The sequence below is a fragment of the Nanorana parkeri genome, unplaced genomic scaffold, assembly GCF_000935625.1.
Source record: "Nanorana parkeri isolate BGI_ZX_2015 unplaced genomic scaffold, ASM93562v1 scaffold887, whole genome shotgun sequence".
NCBI lineage: Eukaryota > Metazoa > Chordata > Amphibia > Anura > Dicroglossidae > Nanorana > Nanorana parkeri.
The window spans coordinates 67,309-83,518 of NW_017307155.1; the positions used below are offsets into that span (position 1 = coordinate 67,309).

Consider the following 16,210-nt stretch of genomic DNA (forward strand, 5'->3'; position numbering starts at 1 on the left):
GCACACCCCCCCCCCAGCAAAAAGTCTCGAGACACCTCTGGTAGTCACTTTTCCATCATGTTTAATACAATCAGACGTAGTGTGTGTAACAGGATATACAGAAAGTGCTTCGCTATTCAAAGCACAACTATAATCCATTGGGCCTGTGGTAGACAATCTCGGCACTCCAGCTTTTGTGAAACTACAAGTCCCATGATGCATTGCAAGGCTCTGACAGGCACAACATGACTCCCAGAGGCATGATAGCATTTGCAGTTTTAGCACAGCTGCAGTGCTGAAATTGTCTACCCCTGATCTAGAGAAAGGCAGAAAACTCTACAAAGCATGGTCCAATTTGGTCTAGCAGCAAAAAAAAAACTCCTTCCTGATCCTCTAAGGAATTGGGATAGTCCCTGGATTGATAATCTGCAGTGTTATTTCTTACAACTATTAATATCCAGTTATAATTTTTGCATTGAGAAACACAGCCAGACTTTTTTTTTTTTTAAACAATGTACCCAACTGCTGAATGGGATTTTTCCAAAAAAAGGGATTTCCTCAGAGGCACCTGAAGTCAAAGGAGGAGCAGTGTATGTTTTCATGGTGAATCAATTTATTTTGTCGAACGAGGAAATTAAGAACACCGTCAACGCGTTTTGTAGCACTGTATGACCACTTCTTCAGGAAGGTGTATGACTTATAATTAAGTTTAGTGGCAGCCTTCAGTCTGTGTAAACTGGTGCAACCCCACAAGCCACCTTCTACAGTTGCCTGAGACTCCTTCCAAGTAGACATGTGTGATTCGTTTCATTCTGAATCAAAATTCGGACACATCCGGATTTCCGAATCCCAATGCATCCGAATTTCCATTTCGGAATTTGGGATCCCTTCCGAATTTCGTTCAAAAACTGAATTAGACTTTTGTGTTTTTTGGTTTAATGCATCCGAATGGGTCTAAATATGAATTTTCGTTACGGCAACATGGGAGCCATATACAGTATATACATATAATACTAAAGCTGAGGCTCCTAGACCCGAATGGCATTCGGGAGCTTCCAAATGCAATTCGGAAATTCGGATCCTAAATGCCATTCGTAAACTCATCTGAAACTAAAGAAAATATCTGAACTAAACTGAATGTTTCTGCAGCTTACATGTCTACTTCCAAGGGAGATCACACAACGCAACCGATATGGATCTCTCCCAGATCTGTTTTCTTTTTTTCCTTCTTCTATTCCTTTTTTTTTGGAAGAATCTACCCTCCCAGCTAACCTACCCAATTAGTTATAACTAGCTCATGTGGAAGTCTTGAGCACATTTCTTTTTGTAAAGAAGCCTTTCCCAATTCGAAGGTTAAACCTTTGGTCTCCAGGTGTAGCTCACCATTCTATTCTTTGATGGATATCAAGTAAAAGGATGCAATCCCATGACCAAATGTTCTTATTTGACATCTTTACTTTATTTCTTGACCTCATTTCTAAATAATTTTCCTTGCCCCATTGATACGTATACTGTCTCCTCATCAAGATCTCCTTTATGGTTCACTTGTGTTCTTTGATGTCCTTTGGACTTGTGTATACGACTTTTCAGTTATTTACACGCCTGATTGGTGAATTTTGGCAAAATTGCCAATTTGCAACAGAATTACTTTTTAAAAATACTTTTTTTTTGTGGTTTGTATTTTTTCAGTGTGTTTTTGCTTGACCCACTCGTCATGCAACTTTTTGGAAATTACAGCAAAGCAAAAACTTGCATTCCTAGTTATTTTCAGCGCTGTAGCTACCATGGGGTGAGTGAGGCACTCGCCTCAGGCATAGCTGAGAGGGGGCGCAGCCAGGGCCGGCCTGGCTGCGCCCCCTCATCCCTATTGCCATGGCGAGCACAAGGAGCCATTGGCAACAAGGGCACTAGGCGGCCAACACAGCCGTGGCTCGGCAGGGAGAAGAGGAGCGGCACAGGCTCCAGCTTCTCCTCTGATCCCCGCTGCTCTCCCCCACCTGTATGGGCAGAGGACTCTGTGTCCTCAATCTCTTTTTCTATTTCAAAAGGGAAATGTCAGGGGTCTGTGTAGACCCCTGATATTTCCCCGAAGCCACACACACATTACTGTGCAAACACAAAAAATTTGTTAAGGACGAAATGAACGGAAACTAAAAATGTTTTCATTAGTTTCGACAAAAAAACAATTTTTTATACTATTTTGGATTTGGCCACCAGCGCATTCTGCGCATGCGTTCCAACATCATGGAGGCGGGGTGCGTGATGTCACATACCGCACAGGTCTGTTGGGGAGCACAATTTTCTGTTCTTGCCTCGGGCTCAAACGGAGCTAGCTACGGCTCTAGTTATTTGTATGAAACCATACCTAAAGAAGTGAACCGAATGTCTGGGAATACTCACACTTTCCTCTCCACATCGGGTCCCATCCTTCACCAGCACCGGAGGGTTACGGGTATTACAGTCCGTATGTACAGGACGAGAGCTGGCTCTGGAGCAGAACAGCACTCCGCAGTTCACATCCCTATGTACATAGAGGTGGTAGTTAGCTACTGATGAGGATCATCTATAACATGTCTGATCATTGATTCTGGCCTGTACTCACTTGACTGGGCAACGGACATTGACTCCATTGTGGCGGCAAAACCCTTCCCTTCCTCTTGTGTTTAATGAAAAGCAGGTATCAGACCCGGCAACCCACCCTAATGTAACAGAGAAATATATTACAAATCAGTTATTGTGCAGAATGCCATCTGGGGCTGTATATGACACCGGTAATGGCCGCTCATAATAAGCAAATGCTGTACAACGATATGACATAAAGGGGGAGCTACAAAGCCCACTCGATGCCAACTTGCAGGGTAATCCTAAAAGACCCTGGGCACCCCCATCATCTAGATTGAACTGTTACAACATCACTTTACCATATCCTTTCTTAAGAGGACGATCGGCCAACATCTGTTCTTCGATTGTTCCTGCAGTGAATGAACCTGGATGTGACGAGCTAGTAGTCACTTCCAGTTTCAGGGCTGTCATTCCCTGACCGCTGCTGATGAAGCTAATCAAGCTTCATCTGTACTTTATCAGCTTCATTCGAGCATCCTTTCCCAACCAGGAAGCCATGGCACCCTGGGCCACATTTCGGCCACCTCAGCGGTGCCTTAAAATTTCCTGCTGTGAGGACACTGATGTTCAAGAAGGGGCTTCTGTTGTGAAGAGGGGCTCCTAGTGAGAGAGGGGGACTCCTGATATAAAAGAGCGCTCTGATGTGAAGGGAGCTTCTAATATGAAGAGAAAATCGATGTGATTGGGGACCGCCCATTTTGTTGTTTATGCGTGGGGTCCCCTCTTAAAATCCATACCAGATCCACTAACTCAGATAAGGGTCCGGTATAGATTTTGGAGGGACAACACATCACGTGTTACTTTTACTAGGTTCCTCGAGATTTTTTTTCATGACTGAAAAAAGGTTGAGAAATGCTGCCTTGGAGTGCAGAGGTAACATTAAGAGTCTAATAGACCACTAATGTCTCCTTAAAGAGAACATTACACTTCCAATGAGTTTGCCAGCCCCCCATGCAATAGTAATAATGTTAAATAACAATAAACATTTAAAAAAATTTAATTGAGGAAAGTAAATTAAAGAAGATTTTAAAAGCCTCCCTCCGTGTGCATGCACATATGAACAAGAACATGTCCAATATATAGTTGGGGGGGTTAGGTAGTATTCATGCCTAAAATGTAAAATGTACATGTACATGTGGGTGAAAAAAAGGCATGAACGGCCCTGGCAGTGAAAGGGTTAAGGAATTCAGTGGCGTCATCAACCCGCCTGCAGCCTGCTAATTGGACAGTAAAGAAGCAGCAACACACTGATAGGTCATCAACACTGCTCACTCTGCTCTCGCCTCCTGTCTGTGTGTACAAGTATATGTTGTTCGGTTGGTTGCTTCCTGCTTACCTTGCCCCCAGTGCATCAGACATTGACTTTGGTGAGTGGGACATTTGCCGTTGTAGCAGTGCCCCTCCCCATTTCTGCATGGAAATCCATTGATCCGGAAGCGGTCCGAGGGACACGTGGCAGACGTCCCGTCACACATGTCCGACAAGTCGCAGTCATCTGTAGCAGCCCTGCACACGGATCCTGCAGTCTTCAGCTAAGAGATAAAGTGCAAAAAAAATACTGATGCCAAGATCACCCCATTTTCATGCTTGCTGTACCATATTCTTATTATTATATGACATGCAATCATTTGTCCATTCCCCCCCACCCCCCTGTAGGGGCTTTTAGTGTTTCACTTCAATCCCCGATCAATAAATGTCAAAATAAAAGATGACTGGTAGGCTTGGTAACCATTGTGCAGCACTACTAATGAAGAAGAAGGGCACGCCTATGAAATAATGACCAAATGTGGTCATCTCCATGCACATATATAGTTACATACTACACAGTAATGACCAAATGCAGTCATCTCCATGCACAGATACAGTTACATACTACATAGTAATGACCAAATCCGGTCCATGCACAGATACACTTACATACTACACAGGCGTACATGTCATATGGTTGTGCACACCCGTGTGATTGAGCCCTTAAACTGTGTGCACCACATTGATGTAAACCCTTATGGTTGGGGGGGCACCTGTTTCAGTGATAAAACATGAGAGTTTTCCCCATTTCTTGGCGTGTCTTCGTAGAAGAAGTAAAGGAAATCCCTGCCTGCTGGGACAAACCGCTACAAGAACTTGGAGTGATATTCAATTACAGGTCTAGTGGACCAAGTCACCTGCTGGATTCTTTTATCTCCTGGTGGTTCCTACAAAGGGCTTCTTCTGCCATCATTCCCAGCTCTGATATTGCCCATGTAGAAGTTCTGGGTGTTCTCACCACCTTGGCGTGTTACTCCTCCCTTTCCAATAAATAAATTACAAAATCCCCAGGGAGCGTTGGACCCCTCCATGATGGCCACAGCAAGTGTGCACACACAGGAACTTAAGCAGTGGCGTTAATTGTAGCCATAGCAGCCCAGGCAGCTGCTATAGGGACTGGGGGTGGAAGGGGCCCCAATAGGTTGTTGAGGCAATTAAACATAGAACATGTAAAGATAACACAGTACTGTATCATTAAGGGTTGGAGTGGTTGCAGTTGAGGACAACACCTAATCCCCTGTAAAGTCTACAGTGTAGGAAAACTGACGTCAGATGCACAAGATGAGTCTTTGGGATCCTGGAGCTGTTAGAGAGGTCATCAGGGGGGCCCCATCACATTTTTGCTATGGGGCCCCACATCTGTAGTTACCCCTCTGAACTTAAGTGCCAAGATCTCACCAGTCTCACCAATCTCCCCTATAGCTTACCTGAGAGGTTAGATCAGGGGTAGCAAATCTTGACACGCCAGCTGTGCTAAAACGACAAATGCCATCATTCTTTTACCTCCGGAAGTTGGCTGTCAGTCTTGCAATGCCTCATGGGACTTGTAGTTCCACAACAGCTGGAGTGCCAAGGTTTCCTATGCTTGGATTAGATGGTTCTAATCTATTCTATTCTCATCTATTATACACCGATATGTTAGTATTGGGAGGAGGAACCATTTCATCATTACCTATAACACTCACCTTGCAATCAGAGCAGCACTCTCCCTCTGCGCACTGAGCATTTTCTTTGACTTTGCAGGTTTTGGCATCACAGCACTTGTTGGTGCATTCCTAGAAGTAGATGAGAATGGCTCATTACACTCATTGAAATAATCTCAGGAAAAGCAAGTTACGGATACCAATATATTTTGGGATTTGCTTGCTAGGACGGTCACATTGTCAATTGCCCATTAAGCTGAACCCTAGGATAAGCAAACATTGCCTAAATACAAGAGTCATGTGCGAGGCGTCCCGAAGGCGGGTGTCACCCAGAGCGGGTACCGGGTGACATACCGACGTGACGTTATCGCTCATGCACATGGCGTCACCATGCGCGCCCATCTTGGTGATCCGTGCCGGAGGCCATCTTGGTGATGGGCGCTGGCAGAGAGAGGAGGGGACGTTCACCCGGTGGGATAAGGTATGCCGCTGGGTCCCCTCCTCTCTCCTGCAACTGTTGGGCTCTCCTTTCATGACCGAGTGCCCGACTTTTCAGAGGGTGTGAAAAGTCGGGCCCCTCCAATGGTTTAGAGGATGTCACCAGCACACCACACAATGTTAATCAGCAAGTGTTCATTTATTGGCAATCGCTGTCTCTCATTAGCAATCGCTTTCGGGGCCACACAGGGTCTCCTTCATCAGGCTCAGAGATGACCCCTCCAATGGTGTCACCCGGGTGCGGGCCGCACCCCCCTAGTGACGCCACTAGTCATGTGTCTTCTTCATTGAATCTTGGCGAGCTTTGTGTTGTGTCAACCAGCTCAGCTCAGACATGGGCGGCTCAGCCTGTAACATATAGAAACTACAAAGGGTATGTATAAAAGATGTGATTACCTCCACTGTACCGCAGTCACATTCCTCCCCCACTTCTGTGAATTTATTTCCACAAAACGCAGCGCTCACAATGTCTTTTTTGTCTGGCATGTCCCTCATACAGAGCGGCATATTTTTCAGGAGAAAGTCCTGATAGTTCTGGTGACTGCAGGAGCTGAACTCTCGTGGAGTGTTATAACTGTAGGATGAAGAGAAACAGAGGTTCATAATATGACAAAAACAGTTACAAAGTTAATAAAAAGGGACATTAGTAAAGCATAGAGTGCGGCCCATTTATAAAAACATTGCCTAGCCTATTGTAGTGAAACCAACACTAGTATTGGTATCGGTGCCGATACCGAGTATTTGATCGAGTACTCACCCAAATGCACCGATACTTACTTCCAATGCCGGAACTTCCGGTCAGAGGAAGATCTCCCTCTGACCGGCAGTGCCAAGGGAGCATGGAGTAGACATGTGCACCAGCAAAAATTTGTTTCGTTTTGTTTCGTTTTGATTCAAATTTTGCGTTATTTCGTTTTTCGGGATTAGGGTCCGAAAGTCAATTCGGGAATCGGACGAAATTCGTTAGCGTTAGTCTGTACGAATTTGCGTTTGTGAATGAATTTTCCTTGCAGCAAAGTGACATTTAAAAAAAAACATTTGTACAGACTACCGCTAACGCATTTCGTCCGAAATTTCATTTTCGGAAATTCTGATTCGTTTTCATTTGTCATTTCTGCTATCGGAAATTTGGATAACGAAAATTCGTCCCAAAAACGAATTTTTCAGAAATGAAGCGCACATGTCTAGATAGGAGGCGACTTCCTTTCCAATCAGAAAGCCGGGTGGCGGATTATGACCCACCTCCTCAGTTTCCTGAGGAAGCCGGCTTCACGTGTTGCTAAGCAGCCTGGCTTCCTAACCAATCAGGAAGCCCTGATGGCACCTCATGACTCGCTGCCCGGCTTCCCAAAGGCTGCCCAGGAAGCCAGGCAGCCTCTGAAGTCAGTGTTCTTTCACCAGAACACCGGCTTCACAGGCAATCAGGAAGCCGGGTGACGGGTCATGATCCGCCGCCTCAATTTCTTGATAATCGGGGCACAAGGCACCGATACTCGGTACTGGCAAGTACCCCAAAGAAAATATCTGTACTTGTATTTGATACTGAAAATCCGGTATCGGTGCATCCCTAATTTATACAGAACAGAATGAATGAGGAAAATACCACATTATGGCCACTAGATGGCGCAAAGGATCATAGGAAATAAACCATGTTAGTAAAGAGATACAATGTAACATTTTCCTATGGTCAGATTCAAGATGGTGGCACCCAGCAGTAGACAGTGGGGAATTTCACAGTGAATAGGGCATGGCTCTGTAGGCAATCAAGCTGCAAAGCTGTAGGAAGAACAAAGTAACAAGTGGGAATTATAGATGTTACAAGAAATATTTCGGGGCACAATCTCTCCAAGCATGTAAGACCACTACGTTCTTGCCAAAGGAATGGCAAAGGAGACTGGGGCCCCCTTCTCTAGTGTTGGATTGTGTAGCCAGGCATAGTTCCCCATAGCCAAGAAACGCTTACATCTGGCCAAACATTAGAGGAAGTCACCCTAACAACATAAATACAAATCTTGCCCCAATCCAAAATAGAAAACTCTGCACTTTGTCACAAATGTTCTATAGGATTTTGTATTTTTATTTGAATGGACGCACCTCAAAGTAGGCGCCATGATACAAGACTTAGAACTGCAGAGGCACGAAATGCCATCGTGATCCATTCCCAGATTGTGTCCCATCTCATGAGCAATAGTCGCTCCCACAGGAACATATTCTATAGAGTGATCCTGAGAACATAACATAGAAAGGTGTCAACACACAACCAAAGGCAACATTTCAATGTACATATGGAAGCAGCGCCTTTTATTTCATTCCTCACGAAAAGTGACACATTGACTATAACTACCTACAGACTTGACACTAAGGGGGCTATCTATTTAAAAAAACATTCACATAGCTTATTCATCCAGAGGAACTGCAGGCACTGTACAAGTTAAGCTGCTGTTGTGAAAATGGGGCAAAGACGAATGTTCTTAGTGTATATTCTATTCTAGTTGAATGCTCTTCATTAGGTTCATTTATACAGAACAAAGCGAATAGGGGGAAATATTGCATTTTAGCCATCAGATAGAGCTGAGGATCATTGGAATGAAATACATGTTAGTAATGAGATACAATTTAAGAAAACGTTGGAGAGAATAGGCATATAAATGTAACCATTGCTATAGTTGTAGTATCAATTGTTATATTTATATGCTCATTCTCTCCTTATTCTCTCCTTTTTCTCTCCTTATTCTCTCCTTTATATGCAGAGGCACCGGTGGCTCTCTAATCAGACTCTCTAATCTCTGCTCATGAGGAGCAAGCAGCTACCTAATTAGAGAACCACAAACGGAAAAAAGACACAGCGCTCTCTTGGAAGTGTAGGATATGTGTGAATATGGCCAATGGGGATTGCTGCTCTAAAAACAGGGGGAGAAACCTGTGAACATGGACATGAGGCAAATGAGAGCGGAAATCCTGAGAGTATAAAAGGTGTAGGCACAACCAGTGTCTGTGTATTGTGGGTAAAACGGACAAAAAATGATCAACAAAAGGAAATATTAAAAGAAAAGGAATTGGAAACTTACTTGAGGACCCAAAAGTCCTGGTGAGTAACCTTACTTACCTTTTCCCACAGAGCTTGATAAAGAGGATTACCTCGAAATGCGTCGCTCCTCCACCACCGCTCCGTGCACGTTTTTCCCCAGCCTTCTGTTACTTTATTGCATCACGTCCCATAAAAAACACCGCGATCAAGACTAGAGGTATTCTCCACTAGTCCTTCGGCATACACAGCACTTAGGTTAAATTGCTTTTTCTTTCATTCATCCTTTCACCCCTGGGACACACGACTTGCATTGCCATAACCCCTTCTGCGCTCCCCTCACCAGGACTTTTGGGTCCTCAAGTAAGTTTCCAATTCCTTTTCTTTTAATATTTCCTTTTGTTGATCATTTTTTGTCCGTTTTACCCACAATACACAGACACTGGTTGTGCCTACACCTTTTATACTCTCAGGATTTGCGCTCTCTAATTAGAGAACCGCCTCTGCTGTTTCCCCTCCGACCTACAGCACCAGACCCATGATGCTCTTAATCCGGCCATGCTCACAACAGCTGGTTAACTGCAGTTTCACTGGGCAAATAAGCTAAGGATATGTTTTTGTTAAAGTGTTGGGAAATACCCTTATGAGGTGTAAGACATCAATATACTGTATATTGTACATTTAATGTAACAAGTTTCCCCATTATAAAGACTTCCCTCACTTCCTGTATATCTGTAAAAAATAAGTCAAGGCAACTGGACTTGCTGTATTTTTCTTGAAGACGTTTCACTGGTCATCCAAATACAGCAAATCCAGTTGCCTTGACTTATTTTTTACAGATATACCATGACCTGGATGAATGAGAACCTTCACAGACCCACTTCCTGTCCCACGGCAATCAAAATCCAGCGTAGTCAGCCCTCTCTATACTGTATCCTAATTGTTAAAAATTAATTTAATCTTAAAAGTGTGAGTTTACCTTCTCATAAAAATGAAAAGGTGGACTAAATTGACAACACCCTCCTCACCTCCCCCCCCATCCTTCCCCCAATATCCACTGCAAGAATGATAAGCGGTGCAACCCACGCCAGCTGGTATAACAGTCCTGAGACTTGAAAACTGCAATACTCCCATAGGCTAAGTAGCAACATTCGGTTAGCAATGGTGACCGGTCAGCGCTGCCATGTGACCAATGTATATCTTTTCTTAACATTCTTTCTTCTGGGACGTTGGACAAAAAGATTTTTCTCGGTCAACATGGTCACGTGGCCAAGCTGACAAATAACCGCTCACCATTGCAACCATTATGTTGCAACCGATTTTCGTATGCGATCGCATTTCCGTCCGATATTCGCAAGGTTGATGGGCAGCGTACAACCGCAAATACTGTACAATCGATCGACTTTTGACTAACCAGCAGGTTAGAAAACTTCGGTCGATCGTACCATTTTTGCAAGGTTGGTGGTGTTTCCGTACGTCGAAATTCGTATGATTTACATTGCACATGCGCAGATGAAAATTTGTGCGGTCGGTTACCGCAATTCGTTTAGGTGCTTTCTTTTAATTACCGCTGATCTAACCTTGCGATAATCGGGGCAGGATGGGGACGCCATATGAAAACCGTACGACGGTTCGATCATCGGACGAAAGTGTCATCCGATGATCGCAAGGTATATGGGCAGCTTTTCTCATTAAATAAGTGAACAAAATGATTTAGTTCAACTAGTTGTCTGTATGTGATCAATACTTGAACTGCTATCTGGTCCTTAGAGGTTGTCTCATGTCTCACCTGGATGACTCCTGTGGAGTGAAAGTCTTGGCACATAGTGCTGACCCAGGCTAGTCCCACTGTAGCACCATCAAAGTCAGTGTGCCTGAAAGAGAAACATCATTTACCAGAATCTTATCAATAGACTGATATGTCTAAACATGACTTGTATCACTGTATCAAATAGCAGAAGCCAGCACACCGGGGTCACATCCCAAAGTTTCACCGAAGTCCCGTATCAGAAAAGCCTCATTACAGAGCCACAGATGTCTCCAGGGACATGATACTGTTACAGAGAGAATCATTTTTGTTACTTAATTTCTAATACTTTGGGGTTTACTTATTAAAAAAAATTAATAACTATCCATCCAGCGAAACTGCATGTACATTCATTCTGTAAGAATCAACCAGCTGTTGTGAATGGGACACAATTGATTGGTCTTAGGTTATATTTTCTTCTCTGGTCGGATGTTCATCAAATATGAAGGCCAGAAGTAAAAATAGGTTCATTCATACAGAACGGAGTGAATGGGGAAAATACCACATGATCGACACAAGAGCTGAGGATTATAGGAAGAGATTCATCTTAGTAACAGGAGATACAATGTAATAGTTTTAAAGACCTCTGAGGGGAATTAGCAAATAAATGTAACCATTGCTACTACGGGGATCTCCATATTAGAGATTGTTACATTGATTTGATCATTCTGGTCAGTATGTCTCTACTCGTCATCCTTATTTCTAAACTCTCATAGCTCTAGATTCCTGAGGTAGGACAGGGCTTCTCTCTCCCTTCTTATGCAGTATCAGCATTTGGAATTGTTTGGCTAGTCAGGGGCATGGAACAAAGATTATTAGGGGTGGTGCCATGTGGACCTCATTGGATGTCAGTTTGGGGTTCTGCATATATCAAAGCTCAGCCCTTACCGATTCTAAGTTTTATTAGTGATTAAACATTCCATGAAAAGAGGAATTCACTAATAACTAACGTCTCATCAATGCGACTACAGGTCATCGATACCAAGATAGATAACCAGACCAAATGTAGCAGCGTCAGAATGTGTCAGGTAACAGTCATGACTAATACACATACCTAGATGATGTTTACATTGTTTTATAAGGCCATATAAGACCCTTACTTGGTACAATGTTTGAATAATTTAGATTTATTATAGGATGCCATCAGGGACGTGCGGTCAGGGGAGGCAGGTGGGGCAGAGCCTCACCTAGTATTATGAAGAAAAAAAGGTGTCAGCTTCAAATCTGAAGCTGACAACTTTTTCGCCATTCAGATCGGCTTGTTACAGGTTACACAGCATGGAAATCCTCCCCACTGTGTAACCTGTCATGACGGAGCGCTGCCTGTTAATTACAGGCGGCGCTGCATACGGCTTTTGATAGGTAGTTAGGTTATACACCAGTGGGCTTCCCTACTGCTTGTGTAACCTAACTTGGTGAGGCAAGAGCTATCACAGCCTCTACTCTGTGTTAGAGGCGTGAGCTCTGTGGATGGGTTGGACCAATGACAAAGCGCCATTGGTCCAAGCCATTGGTGAGCTCTGTGGATGGGTTGGACCAATGACAAAGCGCCATTGGTCCAAGCTGTCCAATCAATACAAAGAAAAAAACAAACCATTGAGGCCATCGATCTCGATGCCTCACCAATGATGAGCATGTGAGGGACAGGGAGTCTCCTCCCTTCCTCCTCCCCACACAGCTCGGTTACCGAGCAGGGGGCGAGGCTTCGGCGAGATGGGGAGGAGCTTCGGCAGGCTGGGGAATGCCTCACCCAGCACAGAAGGCACGCCACGTCAATGGATGCCATATGGGCACACATTTTTTAAAAGGACAAGCAGTGTCCGAAATTCCTTATCTATATATTTGTTCCAGGTCAGTGACTGAGATAGCACTGAAGGGTTAGCATAAGCATGAAAGCCATGGAGCTTAGCATCAGCATGACAGCCAAGGATTGTAGCATTGGAATGACAGCCAGGGATCTCAGCATTAGTATGGCAGCCAAGAATCTTAGCATTAGGATGACAGCCAGGGATCTTAGCATTAGTATGGCAGCCAGGAATCTCAGCATTAGTATGGCAGCCAGGGATCTTAGCATTAGTATGGCAGCCAGGGATCTTAGCATTAGTATGGCAGCCAGGGATCTTAGCATTAGCACGACAGTCAGGGATCTTAGCATTAGTACGACAGCCAGGGATCTTAGCATTAGCATGACAGCCAGGGAACTTAGCATTAGCATGACAGCCAGGGATCTCAGCATTAGCATGACAGCCAGGGATCTTAGCATTAGTATGACAGCCAGGGATCTCAGCATTAGTATTGCAGCCAGGGATCTTAGCATTAGCATGACAGCTGGGGATCTGATTCTACAGAGCAAATTTCACATTCTAAGTAAGGACATTAGTACACACACGGCAGTCCTAGATTGATGCACAATTTGAATATATGTTATCATGATCATAAGAACATCTATTACAGGACATGTTTTCTCATCATTCACGATAGCGAACATTGTTGTACAGTTATATAGCATTTAGCCTGATTAACATCTGTGTTTGTATGTTATATTTTCATGACAACAGGCTGCAACTGGCATACATACGTCAGGAACTGGGCATTGTCGTTGGGTTTCCTGGGCAGCAAATCATTTTCCCTCCATTTAGAAAAATCGTTTAGAATTGTGTTAGCCAATGTGACAACTTGAAATTGGTCTCCCGTATCCCAGATCTCCAGTCCAGTCAGTGCCACAAAAATATTTAAGGGTTTGTATACCTGAAAATGAGAAATACACCATCAAATACATTGTATGACCAACAGTGAGACATATGTGGACACCTCTCTAAGTTGTTGAGTTTAGGTGTTCCCTGTGAGGAGGTACTCTTACTGCTACAGCATACGAAGACATTTTAGACAATTGTGAACTTCCAACCTTGTGGCAACAGTTTGGGAAAGTTCTAGTATCACTGTATCCCTGTGCACAAAGCCAGCTCCATAAAGAAATGGCTTGATGAGTTTGGTGTGGAGGACCTGGAGTGTTCTGCATAGAGCACTGACCTCAACCTTACTGAGCACCTTTGGGATGAACTTGAATGCCATTTGGGAGTCAGATCTTCTAGTCCAACATCAATACTTGACCTCAAAAGTGTTGTCAGCTTTGTTGTAACAAATTCCCACACGCCAAAATCTTGTGGAAATACTTCCCACTGTTGTATATGCAACAACATATGCTGATATGTACTGATTGTATTACTGACATTCTAATGTACTGATATACTGTTATGTCTTTTGAGCTGTAGATGGCGCTGTAGTGCAATGTTAGTCTCTCTACATGCATGCTTACCTATGATAAGCAGGAAGTTTTCCTATATATATGTTTCCTGCATAATGCTGTATTCTGATGTAATGCTCTTATAAACAAGTACAACTTAATTCAGCATTCCTCAAGATCTCAGTGCTTCATCTAAACACATAACCAACACCAACAAGAGGGGATACTGTTATAGCTGCAAGGGGGGTCAACTCCTTATGAATGTCCATGATCTTAAAATGGGATATGTGTTGGTCATCTGTCCACAAATGTTGGCCATATTGGTTGAATAATGTATATTGCCCTCTCTATGCTTTTCATAATTAACTGTTTAGAAGCCCTTCTAGGGCTTGGGAACCTTTAGGGTGAAATATTAATTTAAAATACCATGTCCACCCAAAATCTTTTACAGTGTTATGGATAGAGCCAGGGATGTCTTTAATATTGATTGCATCCTGGGCAAACATTTCCCCCCCCCCCTACCCACCCCGCCCCTGCCATGCAATTTCACTCTCCTCCCTAACATCCCCAAAAAACCTCACAAAAAACAAACACAAGACACTAGAGTGAGATGTGACCTCATGTGAGACGTGATCCCTCGTGAGATGTCACGTGGTCACTCTAGGCGGTGTACAGTAGGGGCGGGGCAACATTATGCAATGCCGATCACATAGTAAATAGAACAGTGTCACATGTGTTTCTTCTGCAGGCTCAAGGGGCAGCTGTTTAGGCCCCACAACAATGACTTGGCCCAGGGCAGCTGCCCCTTTTGGCCCACGTTCAAGATGGCCTGGATAGAGCAGGGAAGTGTTTGTCCCTCCCATTCTGTAAGAACAAGAAGTAAAGGGAAATTGCTCCAAAGAGAACACCAATAAAAACAAAATTATAATTTTAGTAAAGTGAGGAAGGGCTAAACTCTCTGATAATGTTTTAATAGAATGAGGTATCTTTCTGTCTCTTTGACAAATGTATCATATCATTATAACTTGTAGAAATCATTTATTATGACTTACCCATCTTTACTCAAAATAAAGATGTTGAAATGAAAAGTAGACAAATTTCATTGTATAGTTTATATTGCAGTTTCTGTCAATGTACATTCTAGGAAGACCACTGCCGGGGGAGCTTACATCTCAACCCATCCCAACTATTATAAGATTAAAGAAACTACATCTCAGCTACTCACCAAGTTGACAAAATTAACAATTCCATATACTCGTTCCCGGAGCAGTGCTTTGTTGCTTTTGTATTTGATGAACTGGAAGAAGAAATGGCATAAATTAGTAGGGATAACATTTCTGTGGTCGATCTATACATTTTAGTTAGAACAAGGTAATGGTTGAAACTAGATTTAGTGCTATGGGCAACACTTTCCCTTTCTTCACCAATGGCCAATGGAGCACTTGTTATCAGTTGCCAGAAATGTGCTCTGTGGCCAGTTACCCCAATACATATGCCTAGTTCCATAGGATCTGTGCTTCCAGTATCTGCCCTTGCAAGAATTTTACGAACCATGTACTGATACCACAGAGAGCAATAAAAGCTGTTTCTCAATACAGAAACAACGCAAAACAAAAAAGTAACATGGGGACATGATCTAAGGAGGAGGAAAGAGGTATGGGGTGCATTTGGGTAATGCTGGACATAATGAACTAGAAAACAAAGGTTTCTTCTTTGAGACCATGATGGAGAAGCACATTAAACCATGAATCCTCCAATCTAGTTTGCCTCTGCAACGAATCATATCTAGATGGTAGATATCTACTATTGTCAAACTTCATGTGGAAGCTTTATGATACATTACAGTTCAAAGTGCTCTGCTACTAAAGTGCTTTCTCTTTTCTGTAAGAATAACTCTAGTATGGCACTTAGTTTGTATCTGAACCTGTTCCATGCCTCAAAACTTTCCTGGATGAGAATGAGGGACACCATTCAGTGCAAAGTATGAAGGCAAACACGGCCATTCCTGTAATGAGGCAGCCCTATGCTTTTGCCTCAGGCGGCATCTCGTGGGGGGGGGGGGGGGGCGGGGGGCCAGGCACAAA

General features: G+C 43.6%; 1 protein-coding gene across 1 annotated transcript in view; it reads right to left on the bottom strand.

The window, feature by feature from the left end:
- Nucleotides 1–16,210, bottom strand: part of LOC108794695 (zinc metalloproteinase-disintegrin-like batroxstatin-2) — a 39,940-nt gene that overhangs the window by 3,436 nt on the left and 20,294 nt on the right. The window contains exons 8-16 of the mRNA XM_018565783.1: nt 15,352–15,423; nt 13,461–13,630; nt 10,865–10,949; nt 8,145–8,275; nt 6,447–6,624; nt 5,595–5,684; nt 3,938–4,133; nt 2,582–2,678; nt 2,380–2,500 (exon numbers count right to left, since the gene is read on the bottom strand). Of these exons, the coding sequence (XP_018421285.1) occupies nt 2,380–2,500; nt 2,582–2,678; nt 3,938–4,133; nt 5,595–5,684; nt 6,447–6,624; nt 8,145–8,275; nt 10,865–10,949; nt 13,461–13,630; nt 15,352–15,423 (1,140 nt within the window). The remainder of the gene's footprint in view (nt 1–2,379; nt 2,501–2,581; nt 2,679–3,937; nt 4,134–5,594; nt 5,685–6,446; nt 6,625–8,144; nt 8,276–10,864; nt 10,950–13,460; nt 13,631–15,351; nt 15,424–16,210) is intronic.